General features: G+C 36.1%; 1 protein-coding gene and 1 pseudogene across 6 annotated transcripts in view; one reads left to right on the forward strand and one right to left on the reverse strand.

The window, feature by feature from the left end:
• Window positions 1–24309, forward strand: part of BLTP3B (bridge-like lipid transfer protein family member 3B) — a 120705-nt gene that overhangs the window by 6881 nt on the left and 89515 nt on the right. For 4 of the 6 annotated variants that reach the window (XR_010411378.1, XM_045872769.3, XM_045872773.3 and 1 more), the window contains exon 2: window positions 23994–24156. Coding sequence is in view for 5 of the 6 variants with exons in the window: in XM_045872769.3 (XP_045728725.1) it covers window positions 23994–24156 (163 nt within the window). In the remaining variant the exon portion in view is untranslated. Of the gene's footprint in view, window positions 1–3832; window positions 3964–23993; window positions 24157–24309 lie in introns of all 6 variants that reach the window. The other 2 variants (XM_045872770.3, XM_045872772.3) reach the window with 1 other exon arrangement.
• LOC123843391 (large ribosomal subunit protein uL24-like) lies at window positions 22335–22774 on the reverse strand (annotated as a pseudogene).

The raw sequence follows: 24309 nt of genomic DNA on the forward strand, positions 1-24309 counted from the left end.
CCATGACTGAAGAAAAACACCAAGTTCAGCTTGATGAGAAATGTTTTTTTAAGGGGACTAATGGACAGAAGCATATCTTGGGGGGCTGCAAGTGGGTAGATCTCCCCAACACCACCTTTTGGGAAACCTGCTTTTATAGCTCTAGGGGCTGGGGAGTACATGCTAGGAGACCACCAGGGAGGAGCATGTTTGAGAATAGGTAAGTATCATAGTTATATCTCCAGAGCAGATACAAAATGTTATGCTCCAAGGGTGTACTTAAGGGTGCTGTTAAACAAAGGAAAGAATGGGAATGGGGGCTGTATTCAAGAAGACTTCAGGTCACGGAGCAGCCATCATGGTGTTAGTCTGGTTCACATGTCTGCAGCACCAGTATCAAGTGTTTTGCGGGTGGTTATCCTTTGGTTATGCAGAACATAATTACAGTGAAGTGAATTGTGAGATGAATTTTAATGGGTGGACTTTATAGTGTTGTATTTTGTGCTATTAAGTATACTTTGTAGAGGTATCAAGCAGGTGACCATTTCTTTGACACTAATTTCCAACTAAAACCAGATGTTGATTCTTCAGAAGCTAGTTTCAGGAGATTGATTTGTAAACTTTAGTTGAAGGGGGGCTTAGATGCTTGGTCCACTGGATGTTGTAATATTACCATTCTAGAATCAGAAGGGATTTGTTCCCGTCTCTGAGAAGGAAATTATTAAAACATTAGGATTTGTGATTTCCCCAGGGTTTGACAGGTAGTATTGAGTGGTTAAGTTACTGATCCAGTACTCTTTTAATATGATTATTCTATGCTGCCTGCTCAGGCTTTTGCTCTATTTTCAGCATTTATTTATTATAAAATTTCAGTGTTACTACTCTTTTGTGGTATTTCACCATCCTGTTGCAGTATCCCTTAGGAGATTCTTTTATTATTTGGGAATCCTTTGACTCTGTAGTCCTTTGAAGCTTGGGAAACATAGCCTTTTGACTTAGCAATTCTGTGAAGTTGGGAAAGTACAATTTCTCCATTTCTTTATACTTGCATAATTTTTTTGCAATATTACCCTTTGCCTTAATACTTCAGTTTCCAATCTGAACATTTCCTTAGTAAGTTGATCTCTTATCAGTTATATATGTTCTAAATGCTGCACATTATTTTGTATCTATTAGGATGAATAATTTAGTATTTCTGTAAATATTGGTATTTAGTTGTTATAAGTGACTGGAGCTCAGATTGAATGTAAGTTACAGGTGTAACTTTATGACTGTTTCCATGAGTGAAATACAAGCAGTTACTACATCAAGACAAAGTTACTAAAACAAAGTTGAGATCTGCAACAAATATGATTCAGGGTATAATAGTTATTGTTTATTTTTTCAGACATTAGATTTACTGTTTGTCTGATAATTCACTTACTTATTTTGAGATGTCTCCCAGCCAAAATGAATGTTATACATAAATTTTGAATCTCTAGATTAGTCTCTTCTTTAAGACTTAATTTTAGCTATATGTATATGTACTCTTCTACCCAAAAATACCATTAAAAGAGAGCTCTCTGGCTTCTTTTTGCCACTGCTAGCATAACATCACGTGTTGTTTTCCTCTACTGTTGTTTGTAATTTTATTGTTAGGAATTAATATTTAGAGAGAAACTTAGACATACCAGAAAATTCAGTCATTTTAAAATTTGCTAAAACCATGTTTACTAAATTCAGTTCCTTTTCCAAAGTTTTCTTCTGCTGTGATGGAACTTTATATATAAATGAACTATATATAAAAAGGGGCATCATAAAATCTAAGGTTTATCTTTAAGGAGTATTTTAAGTGTGATTATTCGCATTGATAAATCATGCATTTATTCTTTCCATCAATACTTACAGAAGATCTGTAAGATATATGTGAAGTTAAGAACTATAAATGTCTTCTTAAAACAGTATGGTAGATGATTAAGTAGATACCAGGATAAAATGTAAGTCTTAAGAGATAGGCACAAAATACTATATGCAACTTTAATGGAAGTAGAGACATTGAGACAAAGGTGGTCTAAGTCCAGAGAAACTGTAAAGAAATAATGAAATAAAAATACATAAGTGGGGCGCCTGGGTGGCTCAGTCGTTAAGCGTCTGCCTTTGGTTCAGGTCTGATCCCAGGGTCCTGGGATCGAGCCCCACATCGGGCTCCCTGCTCCGCGGGAGGCCTGCTTCTCCCTCTCCCACTCCCCCTGCTTGTGTTCCCTCTCTCACTGTGTCTCTCTCTGTCAAATAAATAAATAAAATCTTAAAAAAAAATACATAAGTGACAGTTTATGTGATATAAAATGTATAGTTACTAAATCTGTTTGCTTGACAGTGGCATGCATACCAAGGGAATATTTAAAGCAGTTAGAGAAGTTAAGGATACTTTATTTTTTAAAAAAGATTTCTATATTTACCTTAGAGAGAGAGAGCGAGAGTATGCACACATGAGTGCGGGGAGGGCAGAGGGGAAGGAGAGAATCCGCAAGCAGATTCCACAAGGTCAGCAGGGGAATTGGGCTCCATCCCAGGCTCTGAGATCATGACCTGAGCTGAAACCCAGAGTCAGACGCTTAACTGACTGAGCCACCCAGTGCCTTTAGATCCTAGAAACTTGGCTGCAATTTTTTTCCACTGTTTTCCAATACTAAACCTTCTCTCCCTTTTTTGTTTTTCACCCATCTTTTGTTGTCTTATTACTGTAGCCAGATTGTTTACATTCCTTCCTGTCAGGTCATCCTCTTGGGCTTCATTTTACTTGTACATCTTAATAGGCAGCTTTAACTAGGTAGGCTAGTCTTCATTGGTCTTCATTTTTTAATTACTTTAGGTCTTAAAATATTTTATTACAACAAAAATTTCATGTTTTAGTTCTGTGGATTGTCATCTGTTTTTTTTAGTTTCTTTCTTTCTTTTTTTTAAGTAGGCTCCATGCCTAACATAAGGCTTGAGCTTATGAATGTAGGACTTGAACTCATGAGTGCCATGCTCCACCGACTGAGCCAGCCAGGTGCCCTCTACATTGTTATCTCTTTAAGGGCAGAATCACCCTGACAGACTGCATTCTGAAGGCAGTGATTATGTTTATCTTGTTTGCTGTTGTACCTTCAGCATTTGGCACAGTATTGTTATACATAGTTGTTCAGAAACATTTTCAGCTGACTAGAGAATAGATTAACTTTGGCCTTCATAGAATTTATAGGATGTGAATTGGTTGTCCTGAATACATTTTTGGCAGATGACTCATATCCAAGAAATTTAAAGACTTTTTTTTTTTTTTTTTTTTTTATAAATACTCTAGTTCTCTGACTTGCTTTTGTATGTGTAGATATAATTTATTGCTGGATCCCTCTTTGGTTTGTGGGTTAATTTTCATAGCTAACTTTACTTTTTGGTATTCTCCATAAAATGAATTGAAGATTACAGTTTTAAATCGGCTTTTTAGCAGTTAAACTAATTTGATAATTTGTATTTGTAAATTGCTTATCTTTTAGAGTGCTTGTCCTATTTGGTTTGATTTAATGTTGAATTACAGTTCAGTCTTCGTATAACTTTTGTACAACAGAGCTATTTCATTTTTAATATTTTTAATATAAAAATTTAAAAAAAATATCAGTAGTAATAATACCAGTGGTAGAGAGAATGAAGGAAATCACAAATGGTTAATTTATCCTAGAATTTAAGCAGTGTTGCCTTTAGTTTTTCCAGTGTGAAATACAACTGTATTTTTTTAAGTGCATCACAGCTAAATATTTTTATCATATCATTCCTTTCCTCTTCCTTCCCTTAAACTTGCTCCCTCCTATGTCCCCTGTGTACCCATTCCCTGCAGCGATCCCTGCTGGCTGTGGTGGAGATTGGTGTGCTGTGAATTTCATAATCAAGGAGTCTAAGAAACCCTGGCAACTGACTACTTGCTTTCACCAGGAATAGGGACCCTTTGTCTGAATTTCCTGCCCTCAGGTAATACTTCTGTTCCCCATCGTTTTCGATTTCTTTTTCTTTCTTTTTATAAATGCAAGCACTTATTTTGCCCCACATAAAGATACTTTGAGAATATTTTCTAATTCTTACTGTATTAGTCAGATACTGATTTCTTTTTTCTTTTTTTTTACTGTAGCTATAGGCTCATGCAATTCCTCTCTTAGAATGTCTTTTCTAATATACAAGGTTTGGCAATGGACTTAAAGTTATAACCAACTCTTTCTGTTGTTAAAAGAGTTTTATAACTTACAGTCAGCTATTTGGAAATAGTAATTAGTATTTGATCTACTCTTTAATGGGTAAGATTTCATAGTCTAATGTAATTAATGAGGTATGAAGCCTCTTTTGATAGAATGTTTTCATCACTTCTCATTGGAGGACTTAAGAGTTTATTTTGTGTATTTAATGTTAATTATGATCTTTATCAAAGAGTTGAAGTAATTCTTATGAACAGCAGTGAAAATAGAGTTCTTGAGGAATGTAAGGACTTGCCACCCCATTTATTACTTCCCCTCTCCCCTTACCCCTTTTAAAAATTCATTATCAGGGAAAGTAATTATGTTATAAAACCAGATTCATGGAAATGGCACTGAATTTCTTTCAAGTTGTATTTAATGAAAAACCTAGAAACTTATATCATTGAACACTTCTAGTGCTTAGGAAATTTATCCACATAACTACTTTGAACCTATTCTAAAAGTCTAGTGAGAAATTGGTAATTAAACATTAACCATGATTGGGGCACCTGGCTGGCTCAGTTGATGGAGCATGTGACTCTTGATCTGGGGTTGTGAGTTCAAGCCCCATGTTAGGTGTAGAGATTACTTTTTTTTAAGATTTTATTTATTTGAGAGAGAATGAGATAGAGAGAGAGCTCATGAGAGGGGGGAGGGTCAGAGGGAGAAGCAGACTCCCTGCTGAGCAGGGAGTCCGATGCGGGACTCGATCCTGGGACTCTAGGATCATGACCTGAGCCGAAGGCAGTCGCTTAACCAACTGAGCCACCCAGGCGCCCAGGTGTAGAGATTACTTAAAAAAAAAAAGTCCTAAAAAAAAATGATTAACCATGAGCAGAATTGTGCAACTCATTACAGAGGAGTGATGTGACATTTGATAAACTTACTGGCCATGTGTTAGCAATTGTATAGATATGATCAATTAAATATTGTTTTCCAGTATTCTTGTCTGCCTTGATTCTTTGCTATCATTTGGGTGTCTGGATCTAAACCAGAATTGCCAAGGGAAAGATGCCAAGCTTTAACCTTAGGTAGACCATTAGGGAAACCTTTGAGATTATCTTTAGGATATTGATATTTAAGGATGTTGTTTATAAAGGCATTCAAAGATCGTTCTGGTTTTGTATATACCTCTAATAAATCCTCTAGAACCTTTGCTCCTGAAGTATAGTCATAGCTATAATCCTTTGCTTTTTTTAGATTACACTTCCTTAACATCTCTTTATTTGACCTGATTTGTGCTTAGCTTACTGAAGATGAGGTGTTACAATTTTATTCTTAGTTTAAACCATAGCTATCCATTTGTTTATTCAAGTCACCTACCAAACTTAATTCCTTTTCTCTCTTTATCTTCTCATTTTAATAAATTATGATGCCTTTTTATTTAAATAACTCTTAAATTTATCTTCCTTTTCCTGAACCTAGCACATAGCCGACTTCTTGGCACCAAGTAGACATCAGTAAGACTTGAATATCCAGATTTAACTCATCATTTCTTGTGTTACTCTTGCAAATAAGCATTCTCATTTCCTTCTGGTCTCATACTTTTTTAATCCACCCTTGGCACTGTTCCTAGAGAGATCTGTTCAAAATGCTAATCTTACCATTTAATTTCTTGGTAAAAATCTTTTTTTTTTTTAATTGAAGTATAATTGACACACAGTAGCCCATTGATTCCAGGTTTACATCATAGTGATTTTTTTTTTTAAGATTTTATTTATTTTTTAGAGAGCAAGCGAGAGAGAAACAGCATGAGAGGGGAGAGGGTCAGAGGGAGAAGCAGGCTCCCCGCTGAGCCGGGAGCCCAATGTGGGACTCGATCCCAGAACCCTGGGATCATGACCCAAGCCGAAGGCAGACGCCTAACCATCTGAGCCACCCAGGCGCCCCCATAGTGATTTTTTTAAGATCTTTTATTTATTCATTTGAGAAAGAGAGTGAGCGAGAGCACGAGTAGAAGGGAGGGTCAAAGAGAGAGGGAGAAGCAGACTCCCCGGCTGAGCAGCTCAGACCTGAGCCGAAGGCAAATGCCCAACTGACTGAGCCACACAGAAGCCCCCATAGTGATGTATTTTTTAAAAGAAAGAGAGAGAATGAGAGGGAGAGAGAAACCCAAGCTCTCCTGAGTGCAGAGCCAGGATGCAGGGCTTAATCTCATGACCCTGAGATCAAGACCGGAGCTGAAATCAAGAGTTGAATGCTTAACTGACTGAGCCACCCAGGTGCCCCATCATAGTGATGTTTTTATACATTATGAAATGAACCCCACAATAAGTCTAGTTACCATCTGTCACGACACAAAATTGTTAAAATATTGCTGGCTGTAGTACCTATGCGGTACATTATATCCTCATGACTTACTTATATCCTCAGGAAATTTGTGCCTCTTAATCCCCGTCATCTATTTTGTAGAGCCCCCAATCCCTTCCCAGTCTGGTAGCCAATAGTTGCTTCTAATATCTGTGAGTCTTTTTTTGTTTTGCTTGTTCATTTGCTTCATTTTTTAGATTATACATATAAGTGAAATCATATGGTATTTGTCATTGTCTGATTTACTTCATTTAGCATAAAACTCTCTAGGTCCATCCATGCTGCAAATGGCAAGAGTTCATTCTTTTTTATGGCTGAGTAATATTCCATTGTGTATGTATGCCACGTCTTCTATATCCATTCATCTATTGGTGGATAATTAGATTGCTTCCATATCTTGGCTGTTGTAAATAGTGCTACAGTGAACCTAGGTCTTGTGCATATATCTCTTTGAATTGGTGGGGGGTTTTTTTGTTTTGTTTTTTGTTTTTTGGATATATTCCTAGAGGTGTAATTGATGGATAGTGTGGTAGTTCTAATTTTAATTTTTTGAGATGTTTTCATATTGTTTTCCATAGTGGCTGCACCACTTTACATTCCCACCAACAGTGTATGAAGGTTCCCTTTTTTCCACACCCTCACCAACACCTGTTATTTTTTGTCCTTTTGATAAAAGCCAATCTGACTGGTGTGAGGTGGTATCTCCTTGTGGTTTTGATTTGTATTTCCCTGATGATTAGTGATGTTGAGCATCTTTTCATGTGTCCATTGGCCATCTGTATGTCTTCCTTGGGACACTGTTTATTCAGATCCTCTCCTCATTTTTAAATAGTATTTTTTTATATATATTAAGTTGTGTAAGTTCATTATATATTTTGGATATTCATCTCTTATCAGGTGTATGATTTGTAAATATCTTCTTTCATTCAGTTAGGTTGCTTTTTCATTTTGTTGATGGTTTCTTCTGCTGTGCAAAAGCTTGTAGTTTGATGTAATGCCATTTATTTATTTTACCTTTGTTGCCCTTGCCTAAGAAGAGTGGTTCAAAAAAAAATATGGCTAAGACCAGTGTCAAAGAGCTTACTATCTGTTTTTTTCTTTTCTGGGAGTTTCATGGTTTCTGGCTTCACATTCAAGTCCTTAATTCATTTTGAATTTATTTTTGTATGTGGTGTAAGATAGTGACCCGGTTTCATTTTTTTTACATGTGGCCATCAGTTTTCCCAACACCATTTATTGAAGAGACCTTTTTTCCCCCATTGTATATTCTCGCCTTCTTTGTCATAGATTAATTGAACATATATATATATATATATATTTCTGGGCTCTCTTTTCTATTTCCTTGATATATGTGTCTAAGTTTTTATGCCAGTACCATACTGGTACTGATTTGGTTACTGGTACTGATTTGGTTACTAACAGTTTTGTAGTATTTGAAATCAGGAAGCATGATAACCTCCAGCTTTATTTTTTCTCATGATTGCTTTTGCTGTTCAGGGTCTTTTCGTGGATCCAGGCAGGTTTTGGGATTCTTTGTTTTAGTTCTATGAAAAATGTCATTGGTCTTTTGATGGGGATTGCATTGAATTTGTAGGTTGCTTTGGGTAGTGTGGACATTTTAACAGTATTTTTTTCATTCCATGAGCACAGAGTATCTTTCCATTTATTTGTGCTGTCCTCTGTTTCTTTTATCAGTGTCTTACAGAGTATATAGGTCTTTCACTCCCTGGTCAAATTTATTCCTAGATATTTTATTCTTTTCGGTGCAGTTGTAAATGGGATTGTTTTCTTAACTTCTGATAACTCATTATTAGTGCAACCTATTTTTGTATGTTAATTTTGTATCCTGCTACTTTATTGAATTCATTTATTCATTCTTATTAGTAGTTTTTTGGTGCAGTCTTTAGAATTTTCTATATATTGTATTATATCATCTACAAATTGACAATTTTATTTTTTCCTTTCCAATTTGGATTCCTTTTATTTCTTCTTCTTGCCTAATTGCTCTGGCTAGGACTTCCAATACTATGTTGAATTAAAGTGGTGAGAGTGAGCATCCTTGTCTTGCCCCTGATCTTGGAGGAAAATCCTTAAGCTTTTCACGGTTGAGTAGGATGTTAGCCGTGGATTCGTCTTAGGGCCTTTATTATGTTGAGGGGTACATTTCTTCAATACACACTTTGTTGAGAATTTTTATCATAAATAGATGTTGAATTTTGTTAAATGCTTTTTCTGTGTCTACTGAGATGATCATATGGTTTTTATCCTTTGCTTTGTTAATGTGTAGACGTAAAGATTGGTAAAAAATTTTTAATGGCTCATGTTCAAGCTTTTTAAAAAAATTTGTTTATAACAGTAGAATTTTTTGCCCAAAGAAATATTAAAATGAACTTAACTGAATAAGATAGGCAAAAAGTAGGGCTCCTTGTTAATGGAACAAAGACTGGCTATGCTCATAAATTTCCTTTTAGTAATTTAGTTGAATCAGTAATTAGGGCGATCAGCTATTACATCTTTTCCCTTTTTATTTCTTCTCCCAGCTATGTTGAATCATGAGTCTTCTTAGGAGCATTGTGGGAACAATGCAGATGTGTAGGATGAAACCTACATTCCTTGGCATGGGATGCAAGAGTCCTTCATGATCTGGCTTCAGTCCATCTTTCAAAGGAATTCCATTTCATTACAAACTACCTGATGCCTTGTACTTCATCCATGTCTACTGTATGTGATCCTGTAACTTTGAACATGCTATTGCCATGCCTAAAATGTCCTCTCACCTGGAAGAAACTTAACTCTTAAAAAACAGCTCAAGTTTGGCCTCCATGAAGCCTTCCCTAAACAGTATTTTTAACAAATGATCACTACTTCTCATGTACCTCCATCTTATCCTATTTTCATTTTAATTGTAATATCTGTCACACAGTGCTTGGCACATAGTAAAACTATAACGTACTGCCATGATTTGTTTATGTGCTTGTCTCTAATAATAAACTGAGGTTTTTGAAAGCAGTAATTATGTCTTATTTGTCTAAGTTACCCAAGAGCCTAATCATTGCTCAGTTTTTGCCATGAAGGATGCATGTGTAGTTGTATCAGGTGTTACAATATTTCAACAAAATTAGGAAACCCAGATTTTAATACAAGGTCTACTCATTTTAGATGTTAGCCACCCATTCAGGTTTTTTAAAACACTGTGCAGACAGACAAAACATATTTGTAGATAAAACAAAGCTCACAGGCTGCCAACTTATAACCTCTTCCATTCTTTAAAACTTTTCAGTTCTTTAAATGTGAAAAAACTGGTTAGGCAAGATTGGTTGATATCCTTTACATGTGTATTATAAAAATAACCAAGCCAAACAAACTCTGTAAATTGAGAATACTAAAAAAAAATTATTATGAGCATAACTTGATTCTTCTTCCATTAACACTAAAGTTCTTTGAAGAAAATAACATTTATGTCTTAAATATTTAATAAGCTTCAAATTGACATTGAAAGCTCCTTGAAGGTAAGAATTGCCATATATTCCTATAATGCTCAGGAAATGTTTATTAAATATTGTTGAATTGAAAATCAATCAGTATAATAATGAAATGGTAATTGATATTGAAATACCTTTTAAGTTAAAATTATACAAATTTGATTATAGTCTTGGCTCTGCCTTGGTATGACCTTAGCAGTTGACTTAAACCCTTTTGGGCTTCACATTTTTTTTTTTTTTAAAGATTTTATTTATTTATTTGACAGAGAGAGACAGAGAGAGAAGGAACACAAGCAGGGGGAGTGGGAGAGGGAGAAGCAAGCTCTCCACTGAGCAGGGAGCCCGACGCGGGGCTTGATCCCAGGACCCTGGGATCATGACCTGAGCTGAAGGCAGATGCTTAACGACTGAGCCACCCAGGAGCCCCATGGGCTTCACATTTTATATTATAAGATGGAAGACTTTGGATTAGTGGAACTTTTCAGGTGCTAAAATTATTTCATATTTTTTGATAGTATGAAGGCTGCTTATTGATCTACTCGGTTTTTAATTTTTTATTTTTTTTTAAAGATTTTTTTATCTGTTTTGAGAGAGAGAGAGATTGAGAACACGAGCGGGAGGGTCAGAAGGAGAGGGAGAGAGAATCCCAAGCAGACTCTGTGCTGAGTGATCTACTCCGTCTTTTAACTTGGTTTAAAAATTGCTTCTCATATCTTCAGATGACAAATTACGAATGGTTTTCAAAAAGCTATGGTTCAAATATCTTAAAAATTCTGATTTCCTTGTATTTTATTAAGTTAACTAGTCCATTTTCTTTTTTATTAGGAAGTATACATAGGTGTGTGTGTGAGAGAGAGAGAGAGAGAAGGTGTGCTCATAATAAATTACCTTCTTTATTGAGTGTTCTCAATTTATAGTTTGTTTAGCTTATTTTTTTAATATGCAAGTAAAGAAAATCTTGTATAAGCATTTTTTATATATGACTTAAACAGCTTTATTGAAATATCATTGATTTATATGCAGTAAACTGTAAATATTTAAGGTATACAGTTTGATGAAATTTTGACATATGCCCTTAAGTTTCCTTATGTCCTTTTGTAGTCCTCTCCTTCCTCCCCTCCTGCCTCATTCTTTATTAATATATAATCTACTTTATTTCACTTAGGTTAGTTTGTATTTTCTAAAATTTTATATAAATGATTCATATACCTTCTTTTGGCCTCTTTCCATCAGCATAATTATTTTGCAATTAATCTGTTCTGTTATATGCATTCTCTCTTATTGCTGAATATATTTCATTGTGAATATGCCATAATGTGTTTATCCATTCACCTGATGATGGTCATTTAGGTTGTTTCCAGTTTTGGACTATTACAAATAAAGCTGCTGTAAACATTCGTGTATAAGTCTTTGTGAGGACATATTCTTTTCATTTCTCTTAGGTAAATGCCTAGGAGTAGGATGATTGAGTTATACATGGGTACATACATAAGTTTTTAAGAAACTGGTAAACAGCGTTCTGAAGTGTACATTTTATGTTCTCACCAGCAAGTGTGTGAGTTCCAGTTGCTTCATATCTTCAAGAATGCTCAGTATGGGGCGCCTGGGTGGCTCAGTTGGTTAAGTGACTGCCTTTGGCTCAGGTCATGATCCTGGAGTCCCTGGATCGAGTTCCGCATTGGACTCCCTGCTCGGCAGGGAGTCTGCTTCTCCCTCTGACCCTCCCCCCCTCATGTGCTCTCTCTCTCTCTCTCATTCTCTCTCTTTCAAATAAATAAATAAAAAATCTTAAAAAAAAAAAGAATGCTCAGTATGGTCAGTCTTTGAATTTTCTCATTTAGTGGGTAAGTAGTGGTGTGGTTTTAATTTGCAGTTCCCTATTGACTGGCTATATTGTACATCTTTTCATGTGCTTATCTGCCATCTGTATGTCTTCTTTGGTTTGAGGGTCTGTTTAAATCTTTTGCTTATTTTATTAATCTGTTGTCTTATTTTTGAGTTGTAAGGGTTCTTTTTTTTTTTTTTAAAGATTTTATTTATATATTTGACAGAGAGAGAGACACAGCGAGAGAGGGAACACAAGCAGGGGGAGTGGGAGAGGGAGAAGCAGGCTTCCCGCGGAGCAGGGACCCCCGATGCGGGGCTCGATCCCAGGGCTCTAGGATCATGACCTGAGCCGAAGGCAGACGCCTAACAACTGAGCCACCCAGGCACCACTAAATAAATAAAATCTTAAAAAAAAAAAAAGACTGCATATTTTTCTCATTTAGTGCTCTGAAATCTTTGACAGGCTCAAGATCACCAAGATTTTCTCCTCTATTTTCTTACAGAGACTTTATATATTCGGTTTTTAGATTTTGGTCTGTGATCTATTTAAATATTTGTTTATGGTGTGAGATAAGTATCAAGGTTCTTTTGTTTTTTCTTCTTTTGGCCGTGGCTATACAGTTGTTCCAACACCCAACACAATTTATTGAAAATAGTATCTTTTTTTTTTTTTTTTTTTAAGCTACACGCGGGCTTGAGCTCACAACCCTGAGATCAAGACCTGAGCTGAGATCAAGACTGAGCCACTCAGGAACCCCTATCTTTTTCTCATTGATTTGCTTTTGTGCCTTTGTTGAACATCCCCTTACTATAAATTTGGTTCTATTTCAGGACTCTGTTTTGTTCCATTGTTCATGGGTCTATCTTTACACCAATCTCAAACCATCTTGAATACTGTAGTTTTTTTTGTTTGTTTGTTTGTTTGTTTTTTAAAGTAAGCACTATGCGTAACGCGGGGCTTGAACTCATGACCCTGAGATCAAGTTTGATGCTCTACCAACTGAGCCAGCCATGTGCCCCACTGTAACTTTTTTTTAAATATATTTTTTAAAGATTTTATTTAGTTATTTGAGAGAGAGAGAGAGAGAAGGAGCAGGGGAAGGGGGAGGAGCAGAGGGGAAGGGAGGAGCGGACTCTGCTGAGAAGGGAGCCTGATGCCTGGTTTGATCCCAGGACCCTGGGATCATGACCTGAGCTGAAGGCAGGTGCTTAACCGACTGAGCCACCCAGGCGCCCCCCCCACAGTAGCTTTTTAAGAAGTCTTGAAATTGGTGGTACAAGGCCTCCAACTCTGTTCATCTTTTTCAAAATTAGTTTGATGTCCACGTCTTGTATATTCGTATAAATTCCAGAATCAACCTGTTTCTGCCAAAAAGCCTGCTGGGTATTTGCTTAGGATCTATAAATCTATTTGAGGAGAAATGACATCTTAAAAAATACTGAGTCTTCTGATCTACATATGTGTTCCTCAATTTATTTATGTCTTTTAAAATTTCAGCAACATTTTTTGGTTTTCAGTATATAGGTCTTGTATAACTTTTGTCAGATTTATCCGTAAAAATTTCATACTTATGCTAGTGTAAATGGTACTTTAAAATTTTCATTTTCCAATTGTTGCTAGGATATGGAAACAATTGATATTTTTATTGCAATAGCTTTTTTAAAAAAAAAATGAAATTTACATACAACAAAATGGATAAACCTTCCATATGCAGCTCAAATGATTTTTATAAATAAGATATTTTGGGGGGGAATACTTTTAGGTTGATAGAAAGGCTGTAAGGATAGTATAAAGAGTGTTCATATATCTCACATCCCATCTCCCCTATTATGTGTGTGTGTGTGTGGTTTCCTTTATTGTAGATCTTTTTATTTTTGTAGAGGGATTACCATGTAAGGCAGTAAAACACTATTCATACATCTCATTTTACTAGGATATACTGGTCAGCTTCTCTGCTGAAAATCTTAAAATTATTTTTCTGTGGAAAAAGAAGATAGCCTTTGGATTTCTTGTTTGTATTCACTCTGTAACAATCAATGCCAGGTTGGCAGGTTTGTAAATACTTACTCTGGGTAGCAGTTTTCGAGGTAGCCATGTATTCCCCTGCACAATACTGTCTGCTAAGTTCCTAATAACAAAAATGTGGATATAAGAAATTCTGAAAAATTTTATGAATCAAGAAATAATATTGGTTGGAGACCTGTAGCAAAGATTTTTATTAGGCTTCTCATAGTCTTTTTTTTTTTTTTAAGATTTTATTTATTTATTTGAGAGAGAGAGAATGAGAGAGAGTACATGAGAGGGTGGAGGGTCAGAGGGAGAAGCAGACTCCCTGCTGAGCAGGGAGCCCAATGCGGGACTCGATCCAGGGACTCCAGGATCATGACCTGAGCCGAAGGCAGTTGCTTAACCAACTGAGCCACCCAGGCACCCTAGGCTTCTCATAGTCTTAGTAAGAATTTACTCCTGTGTTATGCTTTGGGTTTATGCTCTCAAGCAGTTTTCATGAATCACTAGAGCTTTTCATGTACCCCTTTGAAATAAGGTATGCATGACAGATTTTCTATGGTTGAGAAAAACAGATTTTAAGGATTAGCTATTCATGGACTATTTTAAAACATTGAAAAAGGACAGGATTCAGTAGTATTGGAGTCCCATCTCTTATTAATATGTTAAATAGTATGGTACATTTGTCACAATTAATGAACCTATATTTATAAATTATTGTTAACTATAGCCTATACTTTGCTCGCATTTCCTAAGTTTTTTACCTAATGTCCTTTTTTAGGTCCAGGATCTCATTGTGAATATCACATAATTTAGTCATCATTTTGTTTTAGACTCCCGACTATGACAGTTTCTCAGACTTTCCTTCTCTTTGATGATCTTGAGAGTTCAGTAGTACTGGTTAGATATTTTGTTCAGTGTCTCTCAATCAGTATTTGTATGTTTTTCTCATGATTAGAATGGGTTATGGATTTTTGGCAAGACCACAGAGTCAAATGCCATTTTTATTATGTCATATCAGAAGTACATGCTATCAACATGTCTTATTGTTGATGTTGGCCTTTGTCAGATTCTCAACTGTAAAGTTACTCTTTTGCCCACTGTCATACTGTATACTTTGGAAAGAAAAGCAGCCACACACAAAAAAGAAATGAAGGGTTATGTTCCACTTCCCTGAGGTTGGAATAGAGAAAACTTAAGTTATTTGGAACTTTTCTGTATGGGAGATTTATCTCTTCTCTCCCAGTTATTTATTCAATCATGTTTTTATATCTATGTATACTCAGGTATATTTATTTTATATTTTGAATTATAATCTAATAATTTATTTTGTTGCCCAAATTGTTCCGGCTTTAGCCATTAGGAGTGCTTTCATTTGGTTCCTGTGTCTCTTCATTCAATTAATTTTATTTCTAATATTGCTCTTATATCCTATAACCTTGCTACACTCATTTATTAGTTCTGATAGCTTTTTAGAGGATTCTGTATGGTTTTCTATACAGATGATCATGTCGTTTGGGAAAAAAGGCAGTTTTACTTCTTTTCTGAACAGAATGTCTTTTTTTTTCTTGCCTTATTGTGTTGGCTAGAACCTCCAATACAATGCTGAATAGAAGTGGTAAGAGCAGATATCCTTGTCTTGTCTCTGTCTTAGGGATAAAATGTTTTAGTCTTCCATCTTTAAGTATGATTTTAGCTGTAGGATTTTCATAGATGTCCTTTGTAGTTTGGAGGAACTTCTCTTCTGTTCCTAGTTTGTTGAGAGTTATTTTCCCATGTATGGTGTTGACTTTTTTATGTGCTTTTTTATGTCTCTATTGAGATCATCATGCGATTTTACTTTTTAATATGATGTATTACACTGGTTGATTTTTGAATGTTAAACCGATCTTCATACTTGGTCATGATGAACTTCTTACATATTTTTTGTTAAGCTGTGAGTTATAGCTTACCTTGTGAAATCTATGTGGCACCTTGTAATTGTATTTTTTTTTTTAAAGATTTTATTTATTTATTTGAGAGAGAATGAGAGAGAGCACATGAGAGGGAGGAGGGTCAGAGGGAGAAGCAGACTCTCTGCCGAGCAGGGAACCCGATGCGGGACTCGATCTGGGACTCCAGGATCATGACCTGAGCCAAAGGCAGTCGCTTAACCAACTGAGCCACCCAGGCGCCCTGTATTTTATTTTTTGAAGATTTATTTGAGAGAGAGCGAGAGAGAGTGCATGTGTGTGCATTGTTGGGGGAGGGGTAGAGGGTGAGAGAGCCTGACGCGAGGCTCGTCTCACAACCCTGAGATCATGACCTGAGTTGAAATCAAGAGTCACCTATTTAACTGACTGAGCCACCCAGGCTCCCTGGGATCACTATTTTAAAAGAATGAAATAGAATAGAAAATATCAGACTGTATTAAACTATTGTTCTATGAAATTTTCATCTTAATTGTGTGTGTGTGTCTGTATGTACTAGGCTGTAACATAAAGCATATTTCTTGACCTAACTTATATCAACATTTTTAAAATTAGCTAGTTCACTTTTTGTCCCTGAAGATAATAAGGCATAGAGTAGGGCAAGAAAGCAAGTAGCCCCAAGAGGAGAGTGCCACATTAAAAGAGGTACAATGGGGGTGAAAAAATGGGGTTAGATAATGGAGAAAATGAGGAAATACGGGTTTCTTTAGAAAAGCCTCATCCATTTATTTTTTTTTAAGATTTATTTATTTACTTGAGAGAGAGAACAAGCAGGAGGGCAGTGGGGATGGAGAGATAATCTCAAGCAGACTCCATGCTGAGTGTGGAGCCCGACGTGGGGCTCAATCCCAGGACCTGAGCCGAAATCAAGAGTCGCTCACTTAACAAATTGAGCCACCCAGGCGCCCCTGTTTCTTAGTTTTGAGTGGAGTGATGTTTACATCTGCATGATGAAACCAATGGACTATGAAAGGATGTGATTAGTTGCAGATTAGTAACTTAATGTTCCTAGCCAAAGGACTTGGTGGTCTTTCAGATTTTGGGAAGTCTCTCCAGAAACATCCTCTCTTGTACGACTTTAATGTGGTCTTAAGGTACTTTGTTCTCTTCTAGAAATACTGTTTTGAATAAAATCAAGCAAAAGTTATTAAATTTGCTTAAACAAAGATAATTCTTACATATATTCTTATAATAGCTCTTCATATACAGTGAGAATTTAATCCTCATAGGGATGTACTTACTACTCAACTTCTCTATACCTCAGTTTCATTATCTGTGAAATGGCGATAACAAAATAATACCTGCTTTCACGGGGCTGTTTTGATGATTAACTGGGTTAGAATATGTAAAATGCTAGGAACTGTCCCTAATACACAGGAAAACTCAGTGTTAGCTATTTATTACTAATACAAAGACACAGGTTAAATGGGAATATGAACACAGAGACCTGATATAACCAGTGGTAAAATTTTTCCAAAAAAAAAATTGGGGGTCTCGATAAAACACTAAGTATGCAGATCATAAATCAAAAAGCATAAATTTTATATCTAATGTTACTATAAATTTTAGTCATGATTTACTTGAACTTTCATCAGATCCATTCTATAGCTACATCATTAAAACAAAGATAATACAGTTGTTTTATTTGCTAAAGCAACCTGAAACAGATTTCTCAAATGTACCATCTCCGGGTTAAATACTTATTTGGAGGTAGAATCATAAAATCTTAGAGCTCAAAAGAATTTTAACACAGTTATAAACCCTTTTCTGACCTAGTTACCTACCTTTTTCTACACTTACCTCTTTGCATTCAAATATTAAAACCCCGGGACATTCTTTTCAAACCTCATCAGTAAATATGCATCTCTTGAGTTATTTACCTTGTCCTGAAATTGTTTATGGTTCCTGTTATTGTACATGTTATTAAAGATTCTTAATGCTCTTTTGTGAGTTTCCCTCCCTTTGTTTGCCTCGTATACACTTATAATCTGCTTTTCCTTTATCAGTTAAGTTATGAAAAGTGTGGCTGAAGAATCATTCTCCAGTTCCTGTTTTTGCAAGAAACATAATTATATTAATAAATGATTGGGGCACATTTGTGCAGAATGAAAATACATGAAAATTAAAGCCTAACATGAATAATGGAAGATAAATAATTTGATATATGCACTGTTTATCCAATGTAGGGAATAAGCTGTTTAATAGCTGTGAATGTAAGTTACCATTATATCTTCTGCTTTCTATTTAAATAGTTCAATAGATGAGCAGTATTAATATGTTTTCCAGATTAGCTCTATAACTTGACCATTTGAAGTCCTATTTGGGTAAGCATGAACTTTTGATTTTGCTTTAGTTTAAACTATAATCAATGTGTCCATAATCTAAATAAAAAAAGGGAAGGAAAAAGAGAACTCTTATTTGGATATCTGTTTTGTACCAGATGCTTTATGTATTATCTTTAATCCTTACTAAAATTGTTTGAGGTTGGTATTATTTCCCCCATTTTATAGATGAGCAAACTGAGGCACAGAGGTACCACAGTAAGTGGCTAACAGGAATTTAGACTTACTTGTCTGACTTTAAGGCCCATGCTCTTTGCAGATGTTCTCCCTTTAATAAGAACTAAATTGAAGGTAGAATTCTTGTTAATGACATGAATTTTAATCTTTCCATCTTTCACTTTTACTCTTGTCAGGCCTGTCTTTTTGGGTTTTTGATGAATTTTTGTCTTTTTTTTTTTAAGAATATTTCTTTTTTTAAAGATTTTATTTATTTATTTGACAGAGAGAGACACAGCGAGAGAGGGAACACAAGCAGGGGGAGTGGAAGAGGGAGAAGCAGGCTTCCCGCAGAGGGGAGAGCCCGATGTGGGGCTCGATCCCAGGACCCTGGGATCATGACCTGAGCCGAAGGCAGACGCTTAACGACTGAGCCACCCAGGCGCCCCGAATTTTTGTCTTTATAAAAGTGACATATGCTCCTTATTAACATAACATAAACATATAGGAAAGTATAAAGACGAAGAAGTCTAAAATCTTACCAATCGTAGGTACTCTTGATATTTGACATTTTATAATGTATTTTTTACATAATTGAAATCACAGTATGTAAGTTTAAACCTCAAATTTTCACTATAATATAAGCATTTTCTTTATATGGTTGGCAAGACATATTACTTGATATGTATGTAGCATGATATAATTAAAGAGATTATTTCCCTTTGGACATTTAAGTGCTTTCACTTTTTTCCCTTTGTAAATGTCATTGAGATGAGCATTCTTGTACATACCCGGTCAAGATGTTGCTTGATTTCTTCACTAACCCCTCCCATATGCACAGACACACACCCTTACATCCCTTCTTGCCCAGCACTAAGGATATACAGTCAAATGTTGGTTACTCCAATTAGTCTTTGCCCATCTGTCCCTCTGTCTGCCCTTCCTCTCTTCCTCTTCCCTTTAAATATGCTTATAGTGGGGCGCCTGGGTGGCTCAGTTGGTTAAGCGACTGCCTTCGGCTCAGGTCATGATCCTGGAGTCCCTGGATCGAGTCCCACATCGGGCTCCCTGCTCAGCGGGGGGTCTGCTTATCCCTCTGACCCTCTTCCCTCTCATGCTCTCTGTCTCCCATTCTCTCTCTCAGATAAATAAATAAAATCTTTAATAAATAAATAAATAAATAAATGAATAAGCTTATAGTATTTTGGAAATATAATTAGGTTGTTTCAGGTTGATTTCAGCTTTAGGTGCTTCCCCTCTTCTCGTTCTTTCTCATTTTATTTTTACATATATAGAGTATTAACATGCTTTCCAGTGTCAGAGCTATTCAAGGCCACCCCCTCCTCGTGTATACTGTATCTGCTGTCTTCTAATCATGGATTTTGCTCTAGCAGTTGTCTGTCCTTACTGTACCATCAGTAGTTTTCTTTTTTCTGCATCATTGTCACCAACATATAAGCTTGCTGAGTTCTCTTACCTTAATAAAGAAAACAAAACTCTAAAGCAACCTCGTTTCTCTCCTGCCTTACTGGTTCTTCTTTTGTAATCTCCTTTATTGGTTTCTTTCACATTTCTTGGCTTCTTAGTGGTCTCTGACCACAGTCCTTGAGCCATTTAATTTTCTGTCTCCATCTTGCAACTATAGGTACCATCTCTAACATTGGTGATCACCATATTTGTATCTGCAGCTACTGAATGAGATTTGAATATTTACGTAATTGGCATCTCTTATTGGGTATCTAATGGGCATCTCTTAATTAAACTATTCAAAGCCTAAATTCTGATCCTTAATCCCAAACTTATTTCTCCCTCTGTTTCTTAACCCTGATAAATGGTAACTCTATCCTTCCATATACTCAGACTAAAAACCTTGGAAGTCATCCTTGACGTCATTCTGTACAATCAAATCCTGTTGGCTTTACTTTCAGAATCTCTCTCGACTTTTCCCTTTCTATCACTTTTTACTCTTCCATCTTGATCCAGGGCAGCTCTTCTCTTACCTGGATTCTTGCAGTAACTTCCTATCTGGGCCGCCTGCTTCTGTCCACGTCCTCCCTTTCATATATTCTCAATGGAATGAACCTTTGAAAATTAAAGTTTCCAGGGGCACCTGTGTGGCTGAGTTGGTTGAGCATCTGCCTCTTGATTTCAGCTCAGGTCATGATATCAGGGTCTTGAGATCAAACCCTGTGTTGGGCTCCACACACAGCGTGGAGTCTGCAGAGAGAGTCTCTCTCCCTGTGCTCATGTAGACACTCACTCTCTCTCTCTCCCCCTCAAATAAAAAATGAATAAATCTTTAAAAAAAAAAAAGATTTCCTATTCTAGTCAAAACCATCTTCAGTCACTCTCGTTTTTACTCAGAGTAAAAGCCAGAGTCCTCAGAGTGGTTTTAAAGGTTCCGTGTGATCTGGCCCTTCTTATTTCTCTAACTTAACTCATTTCCTTTTACTCTTGCCTTTCTGCTCCCTTTCTCCAGCCACATTGACCTTCTTGCTATTCCTCAGACATGCCAAGCATTTTCCCACCTCAGGTTTTTACCCTTGCTTTTCCTTGGCCTAGAGCATTCTTCCTCTAGATATTTGTATAGCTACCTCCTTCACTTCCTTCAGATCTTTGCCCGAATGTCATCTTTTCACTGAGCGTTTTCCTGTCCATCCTTTTAAAAATTAAAAGGTTCTCTGCTTATTCCTGCTATCTTACTATTTTGGTGTTTTTCCCCTCCATAGTCAGAATCTGACTTACTATGTATTTAACTTATTTTTTCGTTCTCCACAGAATTCTGTCCCTTTAAGTCCCGTGAAGGCAGATTTTTTATGTTTTGTTCATTGTCATATCTCCATTGTTTGTTAATTTATAGGTATCAATTAGGATTTACTAAATGAATGATTGAATGAAATGGTCAAGGCCTTGTAGAATCAGTCCCTTTGTCCTTTCTGATCTATCTTCTACTCTCTTGGTCCTCTTGCAGTTCTATTTTATACCATGCTCCCTACAGCCTGAGAACCTTTCTTTGTGTTTTATTCCCTCTGCTTGGAATACTCTTTCTTCTGTCTCCCTTTTTTTCCTTGCCTAGTTAAGTTCTACTACTCATTCTCAAATATCATCTCAAAAGTCCCTGTTTTCAGTGAAGCTCTAGATTAAAACCCTGTACTGTATTCTCTCTTAGTCATGGTTTTTGGTGTTCTGTCTACCAACTGAACTGAGAACTGCACAAAGGCAGGGACTCCTTGAGTGTATTGCTTGTCAGTGTATGTGTCTGAATAGTGAATTCTCAGTAAGTACTTAGTGAATGCTCCCTTCTAGCTCTAATAATCTGCCTTGAGGTAGTGGCAGGTCATTCCTATATGATTAGGGGTGAAAGCCTGTCAGGAAACATCATAGTATTAAACCAAACATGATTGGTGGTCAGTATAATACAACCCAGCATCACTGGTCAAATATGGGTTAAATGTGAATTCTGTATTTCTCAGCTGACATTCTGTGAGACGATATGAATCCCGATAAAATATGGCTCAAGAAACTCTGGTGCAGAGTCAGTGGGAAGCATGAAATGAAGCATGTGTGTATTTATTGATATTCTTGTTGATGTGTAGGGCATGTGAATAACCAGTTTATTTTGTTACTTTAATAATTAGTTTCAAAAAAGGTAAAAGACTGGCTGATAACTCTTGTTAGCTGGTAGTTAATTTTTTTTTTTTTTAAGATTTTATTTATTTGACAGAGACACAGCGAGAGAGGGAACACAAGCAGGGGGAATGGGAGAGGGAGGAGCAGGCTTCCCGCTGAGCAGGGAGCCCGACGCGGGGCTCGATCCCAGGACCCTTAAGGATCCCAGACGCTTAACGACTGAGCCACTCAGGCGCCCCTAGCTGGTAGTTAATTTTGTCAGTAGTTTCATTTTTGAAAAAAGTACTTCCTGGGCAAAGTTAGCAGTTTTTCATTTTTTTTAGGGTTGTTTTATTTATTTATAGTTTTCATTTGAACAGTTTTTATTTCAAGTCATATGTAACATTACTTTATTTGTGCATCTTCTCAATTGTTTCTTTCTTATATTTACCCTTTCTTTTCCTACCTGGCAAGTTTTGGCTTTATGTTCAAGGATCTTTTTGTAGTCTTCGTCCACTTTTGGTCCAGTGATAACCACCTCGCTAGGGTGAATGGCCACATGGACAGTTGTGCTATTCACCTTCTCTCACTATATTCATTCAGTGTAGATGATGTATTTCTTCCTGTAAACCTGGACTACTTTGCCAATCTGCTGACCTTTGTAGTGTCCTTGCACAACCTGTTCTTCATTCTTCTTTTGGATTAGCATGGATTGAACATTGTACTTCTGACTCAGCTCTTTGGAAAGAGGGGAAGAAGACATAATCTTTCTGTGAACGTGGGAAGGTGCATTGAAATGTCTTTTATGGTTCTTCCTCTCATTAGAAGTCACGAAGGGATTGAACTTCATTTTGGCTGCTGTTGCTTCAGTAATGGCTGCAAAAGAGACAAACTAGGGTTGTTGTAAGGATCAAATAAAGTGATGTATATGGAAGTACTTTAATGTATATGTATAATTTATTGTTACTACTGTTATCTTTATTAGTTGTGATATTGGGCAAGTAAGTTAGTTTCTCATTATGTTTACTTATCAAATCAATGCGAATAAAAATAGTATTGACCTTAATGGTTTATTGTAGGAATTAGATGAAGTAGTAATGCTTACGTGCAAAGAACCTGGTACACAGTAAATAAACCCTTGGAAAATGTCCAGTATTGTTTTAACTATTATTGTTATTTCCAGTCTTTTTTCTTAAGTTTAAGAATTTTCATTTTTAATTCATCATAGAGAATCTGTGTTCTTTAATTAGAATTTAGGATCTAGTCTCCCATGTGACTTTTGGCACTTTTACTAAGCACTTTACTACTTCATTTATCTTAACTCCTACAGAAAGGATAAATGGTATTTGTACAGCCAATTTAGGATTATAAGTAATTGGTATTTTTAAGTCTCATGTAGAAAACACCAAAATTGGCTGCCAAGTAGAGTTGCATAATCCCTTTCCTCAGAGACCTTTTAGAAAAAGATTTGTGTACTCTAATTTATTCCTGAATGATCTGGGTCAGTTTCTGAAGCTGGGAATCTCTGGATGATTCTAAAAAGGAGTACTAATATCCTTTGATATTGTTCTTGGGATGATGAATGGGTAGCAGCTGCTATTGCTACTTCTAAAGGGTCCCCTTATTCCCTTAACCTTCCTTGTAGGTTGGTTAGTAAAATAGGAATATTCCTTTCTGTGATGTGGTCTGTAGCAAAGTGAACAACACGTGGTTATGGGATGACCTTGAGTTATTCCTACTGCCTTGCATAGTACCTGGTGAAAAGTGGATGTTACTTAAATATTCATTAATTTGAAAGACAGTAAGAACCAGAATTTTATGTATGTAGAAATATGATATTCAAATATATGCTAAAAACACTGTAGGCTTTGTATAAGAGAGCTATGCTTAAGAGAGAGATCAAAACAATAACAAAACCTCATTGAAAAACATGGATTAAAGTAGAGCCTGTCACTGAAGTTTTGTGTTTCTTTGTGCTGCTATTATTTTTAATGCTTTGTATATTTGCAAGAATGACTAGGGTACAGTAACTGACACTAAAATGAATGTCAATATATATTCTCTTTCAGATTTACTAAAAATTTATCTCCTGACAAGATAAATCTAAGTACCCTCAAAGGAGAAGGTGAACTGAAGAATTTGGAGTTGGATGAAGAGGTGCTCCAGAATATGTTGGATTTGCCAACATGGCTTGCTATCAACAAAGTTTTTTGTAATAAAGCATCTATTAGGGTGAGACTTTGATATCTGTGCAAAGCATTTTCTGTTTTCATTTTTTATTTCATTCCTATCTCTTAAAATAAATATTTTGTTTTAGTTTAGATAGTTCTATAAAAAAACATTTTCATTAACAATTTAAAAAGACAAATACCTATGTCTAAGTAA

Source organism: Mirounga angustirostris, unplaced genomic scaffold, assembly GCF_029215605.1.
Source record: "Mirounga angustirostris isolate CCGP_5_RB_7025 unplaced genomic scaffold, mMirAng1.0.hap1 SCAF_5, whole genome shotgun sequence".
Taxonomy (NCBI): Eukaryota; Metazoa; Chordata; class Mammalia; order Carnivora; family Phocidae; genus Mirounga; species Mirounga angustirostris.